Here is a 15,394-nt window from a genome sequence, read left to right on the forward strand (position 1 = left end):
ATGAACTTTGTAATATAAAAATCAAATATAAGATGTTATTACATGAATTTTTTAGGATATGTACTTCAAAGATGGTAATGAAAATAGTTTTCAACAGCTGTTTTCACAAAACAATACTAATAAATATTACCTTCAAATGCTGCTTTTCTAAATCTGACATTTTGAGTTGTGTCTCTACATCTTTTACTTTTTCCTTTAGTTGATCACCATCTGTCAAAAAAGTTATACAAATTAGACTCCGCCTTTTCTCACTATGAATGAGTTCAAGGTAATGGATTTGTTCTAGAGAACAGAGATTTGTTTTATGAAACCTAGAAGCTCGAAACTACTGGATTTTATGGCTGAAATACTTAAGGATGTAAATACTTGATGCTACCTCCCTCCATCAAGTATTGCAATTTCATAGCAGACAAAAAGGTATCTGCTAGGTATTAGAAGTGTAAAGTCAGGTTATTTTTTTTACATGGTAGAAATTTTACATGGAAAAAAATACTAAAACCAGGAAAATTTGTTGGGTACTAAAAGTACAACAGAAGAAGCAGACAGTTGGCTAAGGGGCTATAACCATGGCCAAATGCTCCCACTATCCCACACAGCATTGACTAGTCCATGTAGGTTATTACACATTTATTGCACAATTACTATGTGCAAAATATGTCATGCACGCTACATAATACAAAGATGAGTAGGACACAGCCCTAATACTTTGGTAAGAAAACAAAAGTCCACAAAGTTCTAATTTATTGGATTCACCCTGCAAGTTAACATACCTCTAACTTTTTTTTTTTTTTTTTGAGATGGAGTCTCGCTGTGTCACCTAGGCTAGAGTGCAGTAGTGTGATCTTGGCTAACTGCAACCACTGCCTCCCTGGTTAAAGTTAGTCTCCTGCCTTGGCCTCCAGAGTACCTGAGATTACAGACAAGCACCACCATGCCTGGCTAATTTTTATATTTTTAGTAAAGATGTGGTTTCATCATGTTGGCCAGCGTGCTCTTGAACTCCTGACCTCAGGTGATCTGCCTGCTTCAGCTTCACAAAGTACTGGGATTAGAGTGTGTACCACTGTGCTGGACCTGGGACAAGTATCTTAAATGTTACCTTACTACTTACATAGACAGTGATTTAGAATTTCCAAAAACATTTCTGGTTTGATTTTAAGCCTTAATCTTTGAAAAATGGTAGGTAATCTATTTCACATGAGAGAAAAAGAATTTGAGGGCTCAGACATTCCCTTAAGAAACTGAGGTTTAGAAAGATTACAGAACTATCTATGGCCATATGATCCTTAATGCACATGCACCTGATCTCTGATCTCAGAAGCTAAGCACTGTTGGGTCTGGTTAGTACTTGTATGGGAGGAAAATGATAAAATTTTCCTAATGTCAACAGCTTTAATATTGTGTCTAGTCTATATATACCAAGCTGGCTGCTATGAGACATAGGTTGAGAGTATTTAGTTTGTACTTTTAGTTACGAAGATGCAGCATAGCATAGTGGTTAAGGGCTAGGAATGCCAAGGAGCTATGGAGTTTTGTAGATTTAGATTTTTAATCATGCCTCTGCTACTTCTAGCTGACCTTGGGGAGAGGTTGCTTAACCACTTCAAATCTATTTATCACATAAAATGGAGACAGTAATACCTATCATATATGTCTGTAAATATAGAATGCTTGTAAGGCACCTAACATGGTATCTAGTACAACTCACACATGATGGCTTTATTACAAATTACTAATAAGACTACACAGCATATTGAAAAAGCTACAAGAAATAGTCAAAGATTATTCAGATATAAATTGGTATACTTCTTTGGAGAGAACCTGGCAATTTCTATCATACTATCAAACAATGGCATGATTAGGTCAAGAGATTAATCATATTTTATAACAGCAAAAACTTGGAAGCAAACTATCCATCAAAACATAAATGGTTTAATGTGTTACACATGCAGTAATCCACTACAGAATGATTAAATGGATAAGACAGATTTATGAGCAGATATCAAAAGATGTCCATGATAAATATATATAGTATGAGTTCAATTTTATGTCACTCACCAAGAAAATATATATACATATATAGAAACAAAGTCTATTCTTTATCCACAGTTTTGGTCTATAAAGTTAGCCCAATTAGTGAATATCAAACCACTGTTGCTAGGGGAAATATGTACAGAGATGAATATATATAAATATACATACGTATCTCCCACAGATGATCATCTAAATCCTAAAGACAACTCATCCTAGTAAATTCTATTTATTTTACATAAGAAAGGTTCAGAAGTGTCACATGACTCAGAATTGGGATTCAGATTCCTTCCAACAGGCCCCAGAGCCACAGCTTCTTGCACGATATTGTGTGCCCTCTACTGTCTCCATTCTTTGCTCATATCTGTATGAAAACTGAAATGAGAATACTAAACATTGCCTTGTTGGACCTCTGCTGGGAACATGTAGGTTGGATTATTCAAATTTTCCAAGGCTCTATAGGTACTGCAAAAGTGCTCTGAGTATTGATTTGGGGATTACATACACACTTTAGTGAGTTGGTGATTTAGAAAACACATAATCCACAAATAATGAGGATCTATCGTACATTGTGAGCACATATGAACATATATACATGCATGCATATGTGTGATATATATGTATATAAAATGTGTGTGTATATGTAGGAATAGGGAATGATTAGTAATCACTTTTGAATGGGAAGGGAAGGGGTAAAATGATACTCATTTTTTACTTTGTAAAAGGAAAAAAAATATAGGCAGTGTTTACTTATTTGCAGTTTTAAAAAATGTTCAGAGGACTTGAAAGAGCCTATACTTAGGAACTGGAAACACCATATTTAGTATTCAATGCTTAGCACTGTATTGTGATTAAATCTGTAACACCCAGATGGAGAACAAAGAGAAAAACACTTGGGCACTTGCTACTTTATAGTATAAACAACACAAAGAGATAAATGGGAATATTTTTATATTAATAGCATGGAGATACAAAAGATCTAAAACTTCTTTTCAGTAATTTCATTTTACAGGGAGACAATGAACAGAAACCGGAGCCAAAAAAAAAAAAAAAAAAAAGGCAAACCCGAATTCAAAAACTTGGGGGTAGGTAACATGTTTTTTAAAATACATTACCAGGGATGGTGCTTTCAGCTCCACTTTGATCCTTGTTAACTTCTATTTGATGGATTAATTCTGCTTTCTCTTTCTCCAGCTGACTATTAGCTAATCTAGAACACAATAATAATGTGTTAAAAACAAAAAACAGATATTGCTTCATAAAATATATGGGCATTTCTTATGAACTAATGATGTACAATAATCAGAACATGCTAGCCTTTATCAAAGTAAACATTTACTCTCCATGCTACAATGCTACCATTCTCAAACAAAAAACTTAGAATACAAAAGCCTCATGTTTTTCTTAACATCTGACCTGATGTCATTTTCAAGAGTAGTTTTGTTATAAGAGGAGGCTAATGAAAGTAGGCTACAGAGACCCCTAGAAATAAAACATTACTTGTTCTCTCTCATTAGTATTTTCCTCTGGGAAGCTAAGGTTTTATTCATTCTATGCTGTTAGAAAAGTTTAAACTAAACTAAAAACTGGAAACTTACATTAAGGTTGGGTTTATCCTTTTTTCCAGTGTGTATTATGAAAAAGATAGAGTGATTAGCATTAGAAGGAAGAAATAAGTACCTTATAATAAGCCTATTAGGTAGTCAAGTTGAAAAATGCTTTTCTCTAGTTGTAGTAATTCTGGGTATATAAAAACTAATAATTTTTATTTTTTAAAAAGAAAAACACAAAGTAGTCATATAAACACTGATGTACCTAAGAACTTGAAGCTCCCGTTTAAGGCCTTGTTCTGTCTCAGCACCTTCAGGAACATGTTTAAGAATCTTAATCTATGGGGACAATGAAAAGTTAGAAGATAAAGTTTGCCATGGAAATATGAGGTTTTATAAAAATACACAGTTTTAATAAAGCATATTAAAATCTGATTTTCAAAAGCACACATAGGCACATTTCTATATTCTATTCACCATTCATTGAACAAGTATTGAGTAACTACTGCATAACCAGCATTATCCTAGGCACAGAGGCTACAGCAGTGAACAAAATAGGCAGTGTTCCATCTTGCATGGTCTTCATTTAGTGAGGAAAGACAAAGAATGTGTATGTAATATGCTATGATGTAATGACAGTGCCAGATGGTAGGAAGAACTATCAGGAAAATATAATCCAGGGTAAGAGGATAAAGAGTGATGGAAAGTAGCATAGGGCTAGGGTTAGGGTTAGGGAAGATCTCTCTGAGGAGCCTCTATTTCAGCAGACACATGAAGTCTGGGAGTAAGCAATGAGGATATTTGGGTGAACAGTATTCTAAACAAGGAAGCAAATGTAAGGACTTGAAGCTTAAATGAGTTTGGATTGTTTAAAGTACTGAAAGAAGGTTAATGTGATTAAAACAATGTGAATGAAATGAAGGGAGAAGTGGTAGAAGATAAGATTGGGAAGAAAACTGGGTGCCAAGCCTCATATGTTGTTTTAGGTTAGGAAAATAACTTCTAAGTTTTATTTTACGGTGATGGAGAACCACTGGAAGATTCTGAGAATAGGACTACTGTGATGTGCTTTATGTTTTAAAAGGGTTATCTGGCAACTTTGTAGAGACAGACCAGAAATACAAAGAGGGTGAAACAATGAAAGTGGAAGCTGAGACACCAGCTTGGAAATTATTGCAGTTATTCAGGTATAAAACAATAACTTGAACAAGATTGGTAAGTGATGTCTCAAGATGCCCAGAAGTGGTTAGATTTGGGATAAAGTTTGAAAATATGGCTGACATAATTAATGATTAAAAAAAAAGATGTAGCGAATGAAAATAGAATGAAGTCATTGATGATCCAAAGTTTCTGGCTTAAGCAAATGGGTGAATGGGGTGCCCTACAGTTCGATGGGTTTTCTTAATCGAGTCCATTTTTATCTTTATAAGACAATGCAAGGAACACCTTATGATATTATGCATTATTTTATCATGTAAAGAAAAATTACATTACTTACCTGTTGTTCAAGGTCTTCAGTGTATTTCTTAACCTTCTGTTCTCTCTCTGTTGCTTCTCTTACAAGCTGTTTAAGGTCAGTAATGCTTTGATTTTTTTTGGCAATATCAGTTTCCAATTCTTTCAACTTGGTTTCATACATTCTAAAAGTATGAAGAAAAAAAGTATATGTTGAGAAACATTAAGTTTACCTTGCCCCTATGGCTTCTTGTAGAGAATACCTTTTAGTTTATAATTAGTGGTAGGCAGGTAATGGCTGCCTACTTGGTATATTTGTGAATTATCAGTTAATATAGCCCACCTGTTTATTAATAAGAATCACCTGTAAAGAGAATAAATAAGTAGATGAGAATCTGCTCAGGGCCTTCAGCCTGGAACGCTGTCAGCCCCTGAGGCTCTCAGCTCTGTAGGCTGTTGGTCCTCCAGATAGATCCACTTTGCTGTTCTGTCTGGGCGTCTGCCTCTCAATACCTTCAGCACTGCCTGCGTGGGGGTCTCTCAACCGAGCTGGTATTTGGTAAGTGGTGCCCAAGTGTGGGGACTCGAATCCAGGACAAAGGGTTGCTTGAACAATGGAGAAAGAGGCTAAGCTGAAGGTATCCAGAGAACATTTGAAAAGAATCCCCCACAGGAGTTAGGGGGAGCCTGGAAGTAGCCTGAATACTACTGGGAAAAAAAATCACCGGAGTAAGTTGCGGAGCTCGGAAGGAGCCTAGGGGAGACTCCCAGGTGAGTTAGGGAGAATCCGGAAGTAGACCAAAAACTTTTGAAAAAAATTCCCCAGAGTTAGTTGCGGGAGCTCAGAATTAGCCCAAGAACTTTAAAAAAAAAAAATCCCTCAGGGTGAGCTAGGGGAGCTCGGTCATATTGGGGTAACAAGGGACAAAGATCAAGCAAATGCGAGGCTTATCTGGTGTGGTCTGTTTGGGCTTTGGTGTGTTTTGCCTTGGAGCTGTTTCAGACAGACAATGACAAAAAGGATTCAGGAGAGGAGAAGGAGTGTGATGAAGTATGTGAAGAATCTATAAAGCAAAAAGATGAAGAGTCATATGAGGAAAGAGTGTGCCCATCAGCACCCACACCCCCGACTCTAGTATCCTGTCGAGGGATGGCCAGATCCTCCTAATATTTCTATCTCTGCTTCTGTTAGCCTTTTGTACTCCTAGAATTACGGTAACTGGTTCCTTCAAGCAGGGAGTTCAACAAGTGAGAAAAGAAGGATATTTGGAGGCATGGCGGTTTCCAGTTGTTGTACATCCTCAAGATCAGCAGGGGCAAGTACGGGTTGCTTTTGAACCCCTTCCCTTCAAATTACTGAAGGAGTTTAAACAGGCCATCAGCCAGTATGGGCCTGAGTCTCCGTTTGTGCTAGAATTCTTGAAGAATGTGGCTACTTCTTACAGGCTGATTACAATAGACTGGGATACTTTAAAGTTAACCCGAACTTGTTTGTTGCCTTCTCAGTTTCTGCAGTCAAGTCTGTTAGTTGCTACAGTTCTATCGGATGCTCAACATTTCCACACACTGATACACTTAAATGCAGTAGAGCTGCAGGAAAAAAATATGACTTAACTTGGAAAGAAGCTAAAAAGATTGTTCAGAATTGTCCGACTTGTCAGCTGGTCAATTATCCTCCCAACTCAAGGGGTGTAAACCCCCGGAGGTTAGAATCAAATACTTTGTGGCGAGATGAAAGAGGTAAAGTGGGAGAGGATTTGCTTGCATTTCTTCAGGTACAAATCAACAACCGGTATGGGTACCATCCAGACATTTAAAGCTGTACTATGGGCCAGATACCAAAAAAGAGGCTTGGAGAGGACCCCTCAGTCACAGAGATGGCAAGAATAACAACGAGGTGGAATACTGTTCCCACAAGGAGGACACGCCAAACATCATCACCAACTTGGGGTCAAATTAAAAAGCTTTCACAAATAGCAGAGGAAAACCTGAAGAAAGCGAGACAGCCTGATACATTAATTATGATGACCATTATCACCATTAAAGTGAGTATTTCTGGAGTTGGGATAGAAGTAAAAGAGTTTTACATATTGGGCATATATTTTTTCCTTCCTTTAATGATCTCTGGCCTTAGTATTTTCTGTAATAATGTAGGAAATAAAGTAACAATGTTTTGGCCATCAAAACCTGAATACAAATAAGGAATGGTCCCCTAAGTTAAGAACATTAATCTGGGAAGTTTGTCTTGTAATAGAGGCTGAGGTGCTGCACACAAGTCCTATGGAATTACTGATTATTGGTCCCCAAAGGGCATACATAGCATTGATTGCACTGGTCAGTCCTCTTACAGTAACATGGAATTCAGATGGCAGATAACCAGATAACGAACTACAATTACTTAGAATTTATACATACTGAGATCAACAACTCTATTGTCTGGAGAGAAGGGGGATTAGTAGGACCATGACCAAAAATAGTATGGCCAATGTTAAGAGCTGAATAAAAAGAAACTGAAAAATACCTATGGCCCTAAATCCAATAAAAGTCTGGGAAGGAAAATATAATAGAGAATCAGGCCCTAATTCTTACTCATTAGAAATTTATAAGAAATAAAAGCTCTTTAGATTCAGAGCTGTGTTAAACCCCCCATATCTTGTGGTGGTGGGAGCGTTGCAGATAGACTTCATTAACTCTAAAAGTATGAGACTGAACATAATCAGGAGAGAATAAAACAGCACCTGGAAAGGCCTTTAGACAGCAAGCAGGGAGGAGGGACCCAGACAACCCTCGACATTCCTTTTCAGCAGGAAGCAATTACAGAAGAATGACCTCAGTAAGTATAGACATGGCAAATAATTAATGTCACTGATTTAAAAATAAGTTAAAATTACTGTACTAAAAAGAATGTCTTACTCTTTTTTTTCTAGTCAAAGTTTGTTACATATTTAGTATTAAAAGGTGGTGGCAAGAGATAAGGTATCCTTAATCAACAGATGGCCTAATCAAAATAAAGGATTTAGGTATTTTCCAAGATTATAAACAAGGATGGAGCCTGATTTGACCGGTTTAAAACTAATACCTTTTTTCAATCACAAAATAAGAAAATGCAAAGTAAAATTCATTAGAATATAAAATTTTATATTACTAGATATTCTTAGAAATATAAAGATGGCAAATCAAAAGCTTTTCTCACATACAGACACACATAGGAGGTACCTAGGTAGAAAAACTAGATACAATTATGCAAAAGCATGGGTGAGAGAAATAGTGTATGATGGGAGAGGGATAAAGCTTGTAAAAATCTGAATAGATCTGCAATTATTAAAGAAACAATAGTTCAAAAAATACTCCAGAAAAAAGTTTTATAATTGAGCCAAACAGTTTTACAGGTTCATCATACCTAAAGAAAAATGTTTACAATATTCAAACTTTTCCAGAAAGTGAATAGAAAGAAGGCCTTCTAAGTTAAAATGGCCAGTTTAGCTTTGGCAACAAAATCTGCTAGGATAATACAAGAAAGGAAAATTATGATTGTCTAAATACATTCAAACAGCTTTTGAAACTTGGAATGTTTTTAACCTGACAGATACTATCACAGATCTACCACAAGTAAATGGTGAAATATCAGAAGCTTACTCCTTCACTTCATCTAGTTATTTGTTCAAAAGCCACCCAAATAGAGAGTCCTTCTCTGGTCACCCTATCTAAAACAGCCCCCACATCACCCTGGTTTGTCTCAGGAGTCATCAAAAGGCCTGACACAGAATATGTATTAATAAGTTTGTTGAATAAATAATAAAGCAACTATAAGGATATCAGCATGAGCAAGACCTGTGTCATGGGTCCCAAAAAGATCTCTCTAAACTGCTTTCTTGAGAAGGGTGTATAATCCTCCCAGATGTAAACTTTAGTACATTTCTTTCTTTCTTTTTTTTTTTTTAATGGATTTAGGGAACCTGGAGGTCAAGGATCAAAACGAGCCTTCTCTCTGTCAAGAGAGTTCTACTTATGGTTTACTGAGGCTTATGCTCAGTGACCTGTATAGTTCTCAGACTAAAAGCACATACATGATCTAAAATGCAAAGTCATCTTCAATTATGGTGAAATATCACCCTCTACTAACCATTTATAAGCCTTATAAACCCCTTTTGCACTAACAATTTCTTCTGTAGCCCCATAGAGCCCTCTTAGAAAAAAACTTGAGCCCACAGAAAGAATATAATTTACTTAAGATCATAGTAAGAATTAAATCTTTCTAAACCAGTGAAGCTACATGGTTCTTTGAGAAAACCTAGGCAAGGTGGGCTTTTTAGAAATAATATCCAACATAAAGCAGAGTCTGGGAGTAGGAGGTACTAAATAAATATCTGTTGCATAAATAGATTTCAGAGTTACTCAAAATTTGTTCTGAGTCCATACATGATTATAGAAGAAAACAAAGGAACGACCAAGAAATCAGTGTTTAGGGCTGCTGGCTGAGAGCCACTGCTAGGGTCCGAGAAGACAGTAGAAGAGACCCCGTCCCCCACTCCAAACTATCATACTTGTTATTTCATCTAACCCTGACACTGGCCTTCTGAAGAAATAATTTTTCCCAGTGTGTAGATGGGAAAAGTGAGAGCTAATGTGGAGAAGCGTGGATTCTGACTACTCTAGGTTTAGTATTAGGACAGGAACCAAGGACTCCTCCAGGACTTCATGGCCATCTGGGCGGTCCTTTAATGTGCCTGCTTACTCTTTTTTTTTTCTCCTTAGAGTTGATTGACAGAGCAAGTGCAGTGGAGCAGGCCCTTGGTGGGACTTGCTATAGCCTCACAGTGCTAAGACTCCCATCCTAGCTGCAGTGAGGTTGGTCACTATCTTGCCTTCCATCAGGACTATTCCAAATAGCAGATGGGGAAGATAAAGCCTCAAAGACATCAAAGGGGATATTGGAGGTGCATGGACATAAAGAACTCTATCAGAATGTTGAGATAAAGATGAGTATGCCTTTTGAAATGGGGGTGGCAGATGTGCTAGATGGTAAAGGATACTACTTCATACAGGAAGACTTTAATGGGAAAAAATACGGGCAGGATCCCACTGGTCAATGACTTCCAGACGCCTTGAAGCAGCTGTTTAAAATTGGAAATGAGAAGAGCCTTTTACCTCCTCATCACAGTCATGATGAACCACACATGATGACAGTGGCAACAGACACATGAACGTTTACTCAAACTCCCACCACCTCTTTCACAGCCACAAAAATTAGTTTCACAGGTGGGAATCCCATATATTCAGGGTGGGAGAAAATCAAGTACCAGAAAGCAGAAACCAGAAAAGGCATCAAAGCTGCTGCTGAATTCATCTCTTGGGACTATCTGAAGAGAAGGGTGCCCAGGATATAACTGCAAAAGCATTGCAGCACAGGCTAGATCCAGTATGCCATACATTATGACAAGACAGCTCAATTATTCCTGGCTCATACTTAGGAAAGCAAATTATACAATCAAGAAGCTGCAGCTACAGTTTTGGAGAAAAATAGCACCCAGGAGAAGCTGAGCAGCCTCAGCCCAGGCTCATGGCTGATAACAGCTTTATGATGCACACACAGCTCCAACACCTTCATCCAGCCCCAGCTCTACTCTGTTCCATGCCCTGCCACCCGAACAAGGTTAAATAAGTTAAACATTTTAAGGAAGAAAAAGACTCTGCCAATACTACAACAGAAAAAGCATTAGGTTGAAACAACAACCAAACTATTCATCAGGAAGAAACTAGGTTATTCAGAGCAGTGTTGTCTTTTAAAACAATAATGCCAAAATTCAAAATGATTAAACTTTGTACAAGTTTAAAACTCTGTTCCTACCTTGTAACAACAATGGATTTCCAGCTCTTACTGTCAGCACCTTCAAGCCGTGGACCTCTGCTTTCTGCAAACTGCAGTCTCTTACCAGTCTCTTCTAATTGAACTGTCATCTTCTCATTTAATATCTCTAAATTATTCTTTGCTATCCGTAATTTCTCTGCAGCATCAGTTTCCTATCATTAAATGCTAATTAGTATATTATGAGAAAACATAATATTGTTCTCATAGATTCAGTGTATTCAAAATTATTGTCACAAATTGAAAAATAAAAAATAATCTGGGGATCTAAATGCTGATTAAAATTTCAATAAATTCAACATTTCCCCTCCTCTAAAGAAGTAATCTGGCCAATAACTAGAACAACAGATCATGAAAATGAGGTCAGAGAAATACATTTAGTTACTAGTGATTACTTTAAATCTGACGTTTTGTTCCTCTGTAATATTTTTAGAAAAAATGGGATAGTTTATACCTTTACGCATGTAAACGATTCTTTGTTTTGACTTCCTAATGCTTAAGAGACCTAGCTATAAGCATAAAGTATGTGTTAAGTAACGCAGATTATTATTATTTGAGATGGAGTCTCGCTCTGTCGCCCAGGCTGGAGTGCAGTGGTGTGATCTCGGCTCACTACAACCTCTCCCTCCTGGGTTGAAGCGATTCTCCTGCCTCAGCCTCCTGAGTAGCTGGGATTACAGGCATGTGCCAACACACCTGGCTAATTTTTGTATTTTTAGTAGAGACAGGGTTTCAAAATCATGTTGGTTAGGCTGGTGTCGAACTCCTGACCTCGTGATCCACCCGCCTCAGCCTCCCAAAGTGTAGATTATTTCTATTATTAAACATCCACATTCCAAGCACAGTATCATTGGGCCTCATAATATATTCAGATAATATTCTAACTAGTTTTAAAATATTAATTTTAACTTATTCACTAGATCTTCCATATAAGTAACAGATATTTGGAGTTGAGGAATATATTTTGGAGTTAAGGAAAATATTAATTTTAACTTATTCACTAGATCTTCCATATAAATAACAATATTTGGAGTTAAGGAATATATTTTGCTGAATAAGCAAAATAAACCATACCGTTTTAAACAAGACAGTTTCATATAGTCCTTCCTATATATTGGCCTAAGTCACATGCACAAACGTTAACTGAAATTCCACACAGCTCTATGAGACAGATATACTTATTATTCCCAATTTTACAGATGGAAATTTTACAGAGGAAACTGAGGAACAGAGGGGGATAATTAGTTGGCCCTAGTTCCCATGGCTAACAAATAATAGAGCTAGAAATTAAATCTAGGCTAATGTCTACATTATAGAGCCTCTAAACTTGCTTTTATTATCAATGTTTTTCATGGGTGAATGTGATGATAGCAGGCATAAAGACACAATTCCTCAATCTCTTAATATCTACCTTGAATAGACACTCTCATCAAGGATATACTTTCAGTTTTCCAAGATGTATTAAGTGAAATAAAAATCGACAATGATAATCATTCATAAAAGTCATACTTTTTTAAGTTCTTTACGAAGCCTTTCATTTTCAGCAATAACTTTTTCTGTGCCTTTGGTCTTGGATTCATAGTGCATGCTCAACTGATGCCCAAAATGAGCTTTAAGTTTTTCTAATTCAGCCTAATAAAAAAACAAAAAAACAAAAACTATGCATTATCAAAATAAGGAAACAAATGATAATATTATAAACTTATAAATCTTAATTCAAAGTCATTTTGGAGACTATATTTTATAAGATTAGAATTAAAGTCTTCATTTGAATATTAGAAATTCCCAACATTGGCTACACATTAGATATAAACTGATGACTTAAAATAATAACAACAAACATACCTGTGTTAGGACTAACCCTAAAATAATTAAATCAATTCAGGGATGGGAGGGCATCTGTATTTCTAAAAATAGACCCAGGTATTTAATATGTGCTGTCAGAAAAGTATTGGTCTTGAAATAACAAGGAAGATCAGGTTGACCTACTCTATAAACCTTAGCCCCGTGTCTCCTAAATTTTTTTATATGTATAAAATATGTACTGTATTCATTAATGCCATTTTATATAGCAATAAGCATATTTGAAATTTTCCTAAATAGTAACAAAACAGTAAAATATTCCCCAAAAATGATCGCACAAAAATAATTACCTTCAATTTTTCATTTTCTTGCTCAATATTAGCCATTTTTTCAGTAGTCAGTATTCCTGATGCTTTTTTCAACTGTTCATTTTCTCTCTGGACTTTTTCAACTACTTTTTTCATTAAACCAATAGTTTTTTCCAGTTCTGGGATTGTCTTTCCACTTCTACCAGACTACAAAAGAATATGTTAAATCTTTAATCAAATGTTTTAGAAGGTATAATACAAAGTACCAATAATAAGACAGGTACATTATACTAAGTATTAATACATCCTAATATTTGAAGTCAAACCATGTTAATTCAATTCGTCCTTAAAACAATTCTATAAGATAGAAATTATAATTTCCATTTTAAATAAATGAAAACCAAGACTAAGGAAATTTGACATTCCTAAAATCATGCATCTAATAAGTAATAGCTTAGTCTCTATAGCCTTGATGTCTGATCAAAATAAATAAATCTAAATAATCTATTAAGCTAATGTTCTCTCCAGTATATCAGTGTTTTCATTTTATGAAATAAAACCATACAAGAGAAATTGTGTCTTTAAAGAGCTCATGAATAATTAAATTTTAATTGCAACATAATACAGGCAATTTTCTCTAAGAATTACTATTGCTTAGAAATTCAGTTTCTGTCCAATATAAATAGAAGAGATAACTGAAATAAAAAACCTTGCATAAATATATCAACAGAGATGAATCACTACTTAATAAGTTTAACTGCTTATTTAAAATAAAAATAATTTTTAACAGTTAAATGGTATGCTTAATTTTTTTGCAGTTTAGTAATCATCCATAAATAAGAATAATCCTGTAATACAAATGTTTACATCATTTTAGTATATATTTTCATAATTAACATATAGCAAAGGTCAAATTAACACATACTTTCATTGATGACTCAAATGTTGCTGTCAGCAAGATATTTGTTCTGAATATTTTTAATTTTTTTTTTTTTAAACATGGGGCCTCACTCTGTCACCCAGGTTGGAGCACAATTGTGCAACCATGGCTCACTGTAACTTCCACCTGCCGGGTTCAAGCAATTCTCCTGTCTCAGCCTCCTGAGTAGCTGGTATTATAGGCATGAGCCACCATGCCCAGTTAATTTTCATATTTTTAGTAGAGATGGAGTTTCACCATGTTGGCCAGGCTGGTCTTGAATTCCTGACCTCCAGTAATCTACCCACTTCAGCCTCCCAAAATGCTGGGATTACAGTGTCAGCCATGGCACATGGCTTATTCTGAATATTTTTCTAATAACACATAATATTTTCACTGAATCCATCATATACTTAATATTACTACCAGAATGACTGCATTATGATTGCTTCCATTTATGACACTCAGCAACATAAAATCAACAGGAGTTTAAGTCTTTGGCCTTGATCTCATAAACAACATTTATTCATTATATAAGGTGAATAAAAAATAACATAGAGAGAAAAGTACAAGAATACAAAAGTGGGGGAGGAACGATGTATTTATAAAACATTATACCAAGAAAGCTTGAAGATATCATAACAAATGGTTACAAAATATCAGCACTGGCTCAAGGACCAGTTAGTTAGCAGTTACCTCAATGAACAAAAAGATTCCTGGAAGTTAAACATTTGCAAGCTGTGGAGGCATATTCAATAAAAATAGAGATGAAAGTATATAAGGTATAACAGATGAAAAATACATTACTTGAGACACACGGGAATACTTAGTGTTTTATATTACAGATGCAGAATAAAAACTGAAGCTACAGGACACTAATAAAAGCATATAACTACTATTATGATATATATAAACTTTTCATTTCTGGCTTATCACTGCTGAAAACAAAACAAATGTATGGTAAATTCACACATACCCCTCTAACATGGCCAAGTTTCCGCTCAACTTCCGCTTTTTCTTTCTTAAGAAATTCACACATTTCCTTCAAATCACTGACTTGATTCTGAAAGATAACAAGCAAACATGTGACAATTTAACATAGCTTTAGCCACTGAAAAGAAAAGGCAAACTATTTATGTGAACCATCAATCTCTTCAATTGTATAGCCAAAACAAGTAATTAAGTCTCTTTACTAATGAGGAAGATTTTGAACTAAGAAGTTGAATTAATAAAGAATACTGTGTATATGAAATGTTGATATATTTCCCACATTACTGCCTGACTCAATAATACAAATTTAGAATTCTAACTGTCCCATATATTACACATGTAGATCCTTACCAAGTGTACAGAGCAAAAGGCAAGTGAACTTCTAACACTGGTTCTATCAATGTAAAACCAGAATAAGAAGCAGTACCAAAAAAAAAAAAAAAAAAAAAAGACAGAAAAAAATGGCAGTTTA

The 15,394-nt window shown here is 35.6% G+C and overlaps 1 protein-coding gene across 1 annotated transcript in view; it reads right to left on the minus strand.

Annotated features, from left to right (window-relative positions):
* Positions 1-15,394, minus strand: part of CEP290 (centrosomal protein 290) — a 90,045-nt gene that overhangs the window by 1,182 nt on the left and 73,469 nt on the right. Inside the window, exons 47-54 of the mRNA XM_032297149.1 lie at positions 14,909-14,995; positions 13,056-13,220; positions 12,412-12,534; positions 10,885-11,057; positions 5,080-5,221; positions 3,847-3,920; positions 3,147-3,241; positions 131-210 (exon numbers count right to left, since the gene is read on the minus strand). Coding sequence (XP_032153040.1) covers positions 131-210; positions 3,147-3,241; positions 3,847-3,920; positions 5,080-5,221; positions 10,885-11,057; positions 12,412-12,534; positions 13,056-13,220; positions 14,909-14,995 — 939 coding nt within the window. The remainder of the gene's footprint in view (positions 1-130; positions 211-3,146; positions 3,242-3,846; positions 3,921-5,079; positions 5,222-10,884; positions 11,058-12,411; positions 12,535-13,055; positions 13,221-14,908; positions 14,996-15,394) is intronic.

The sequence above is a fragment of the Sapajus apella genome, unplaced genomic scaffold (assembly GCF_009761245.1).
Source record: "Sapajus apella isolate SASKATOON/1434 unplaced genomic scaffold, GSC_monkey_1.0 scaffold2, whole genome shotgun sequence".
Taxonomy (NCBI): Eukaryota; Metazoa; Chordata; class Mammalia; order Primates; family Cebidae; genus Sapajus; species Sapajus apella.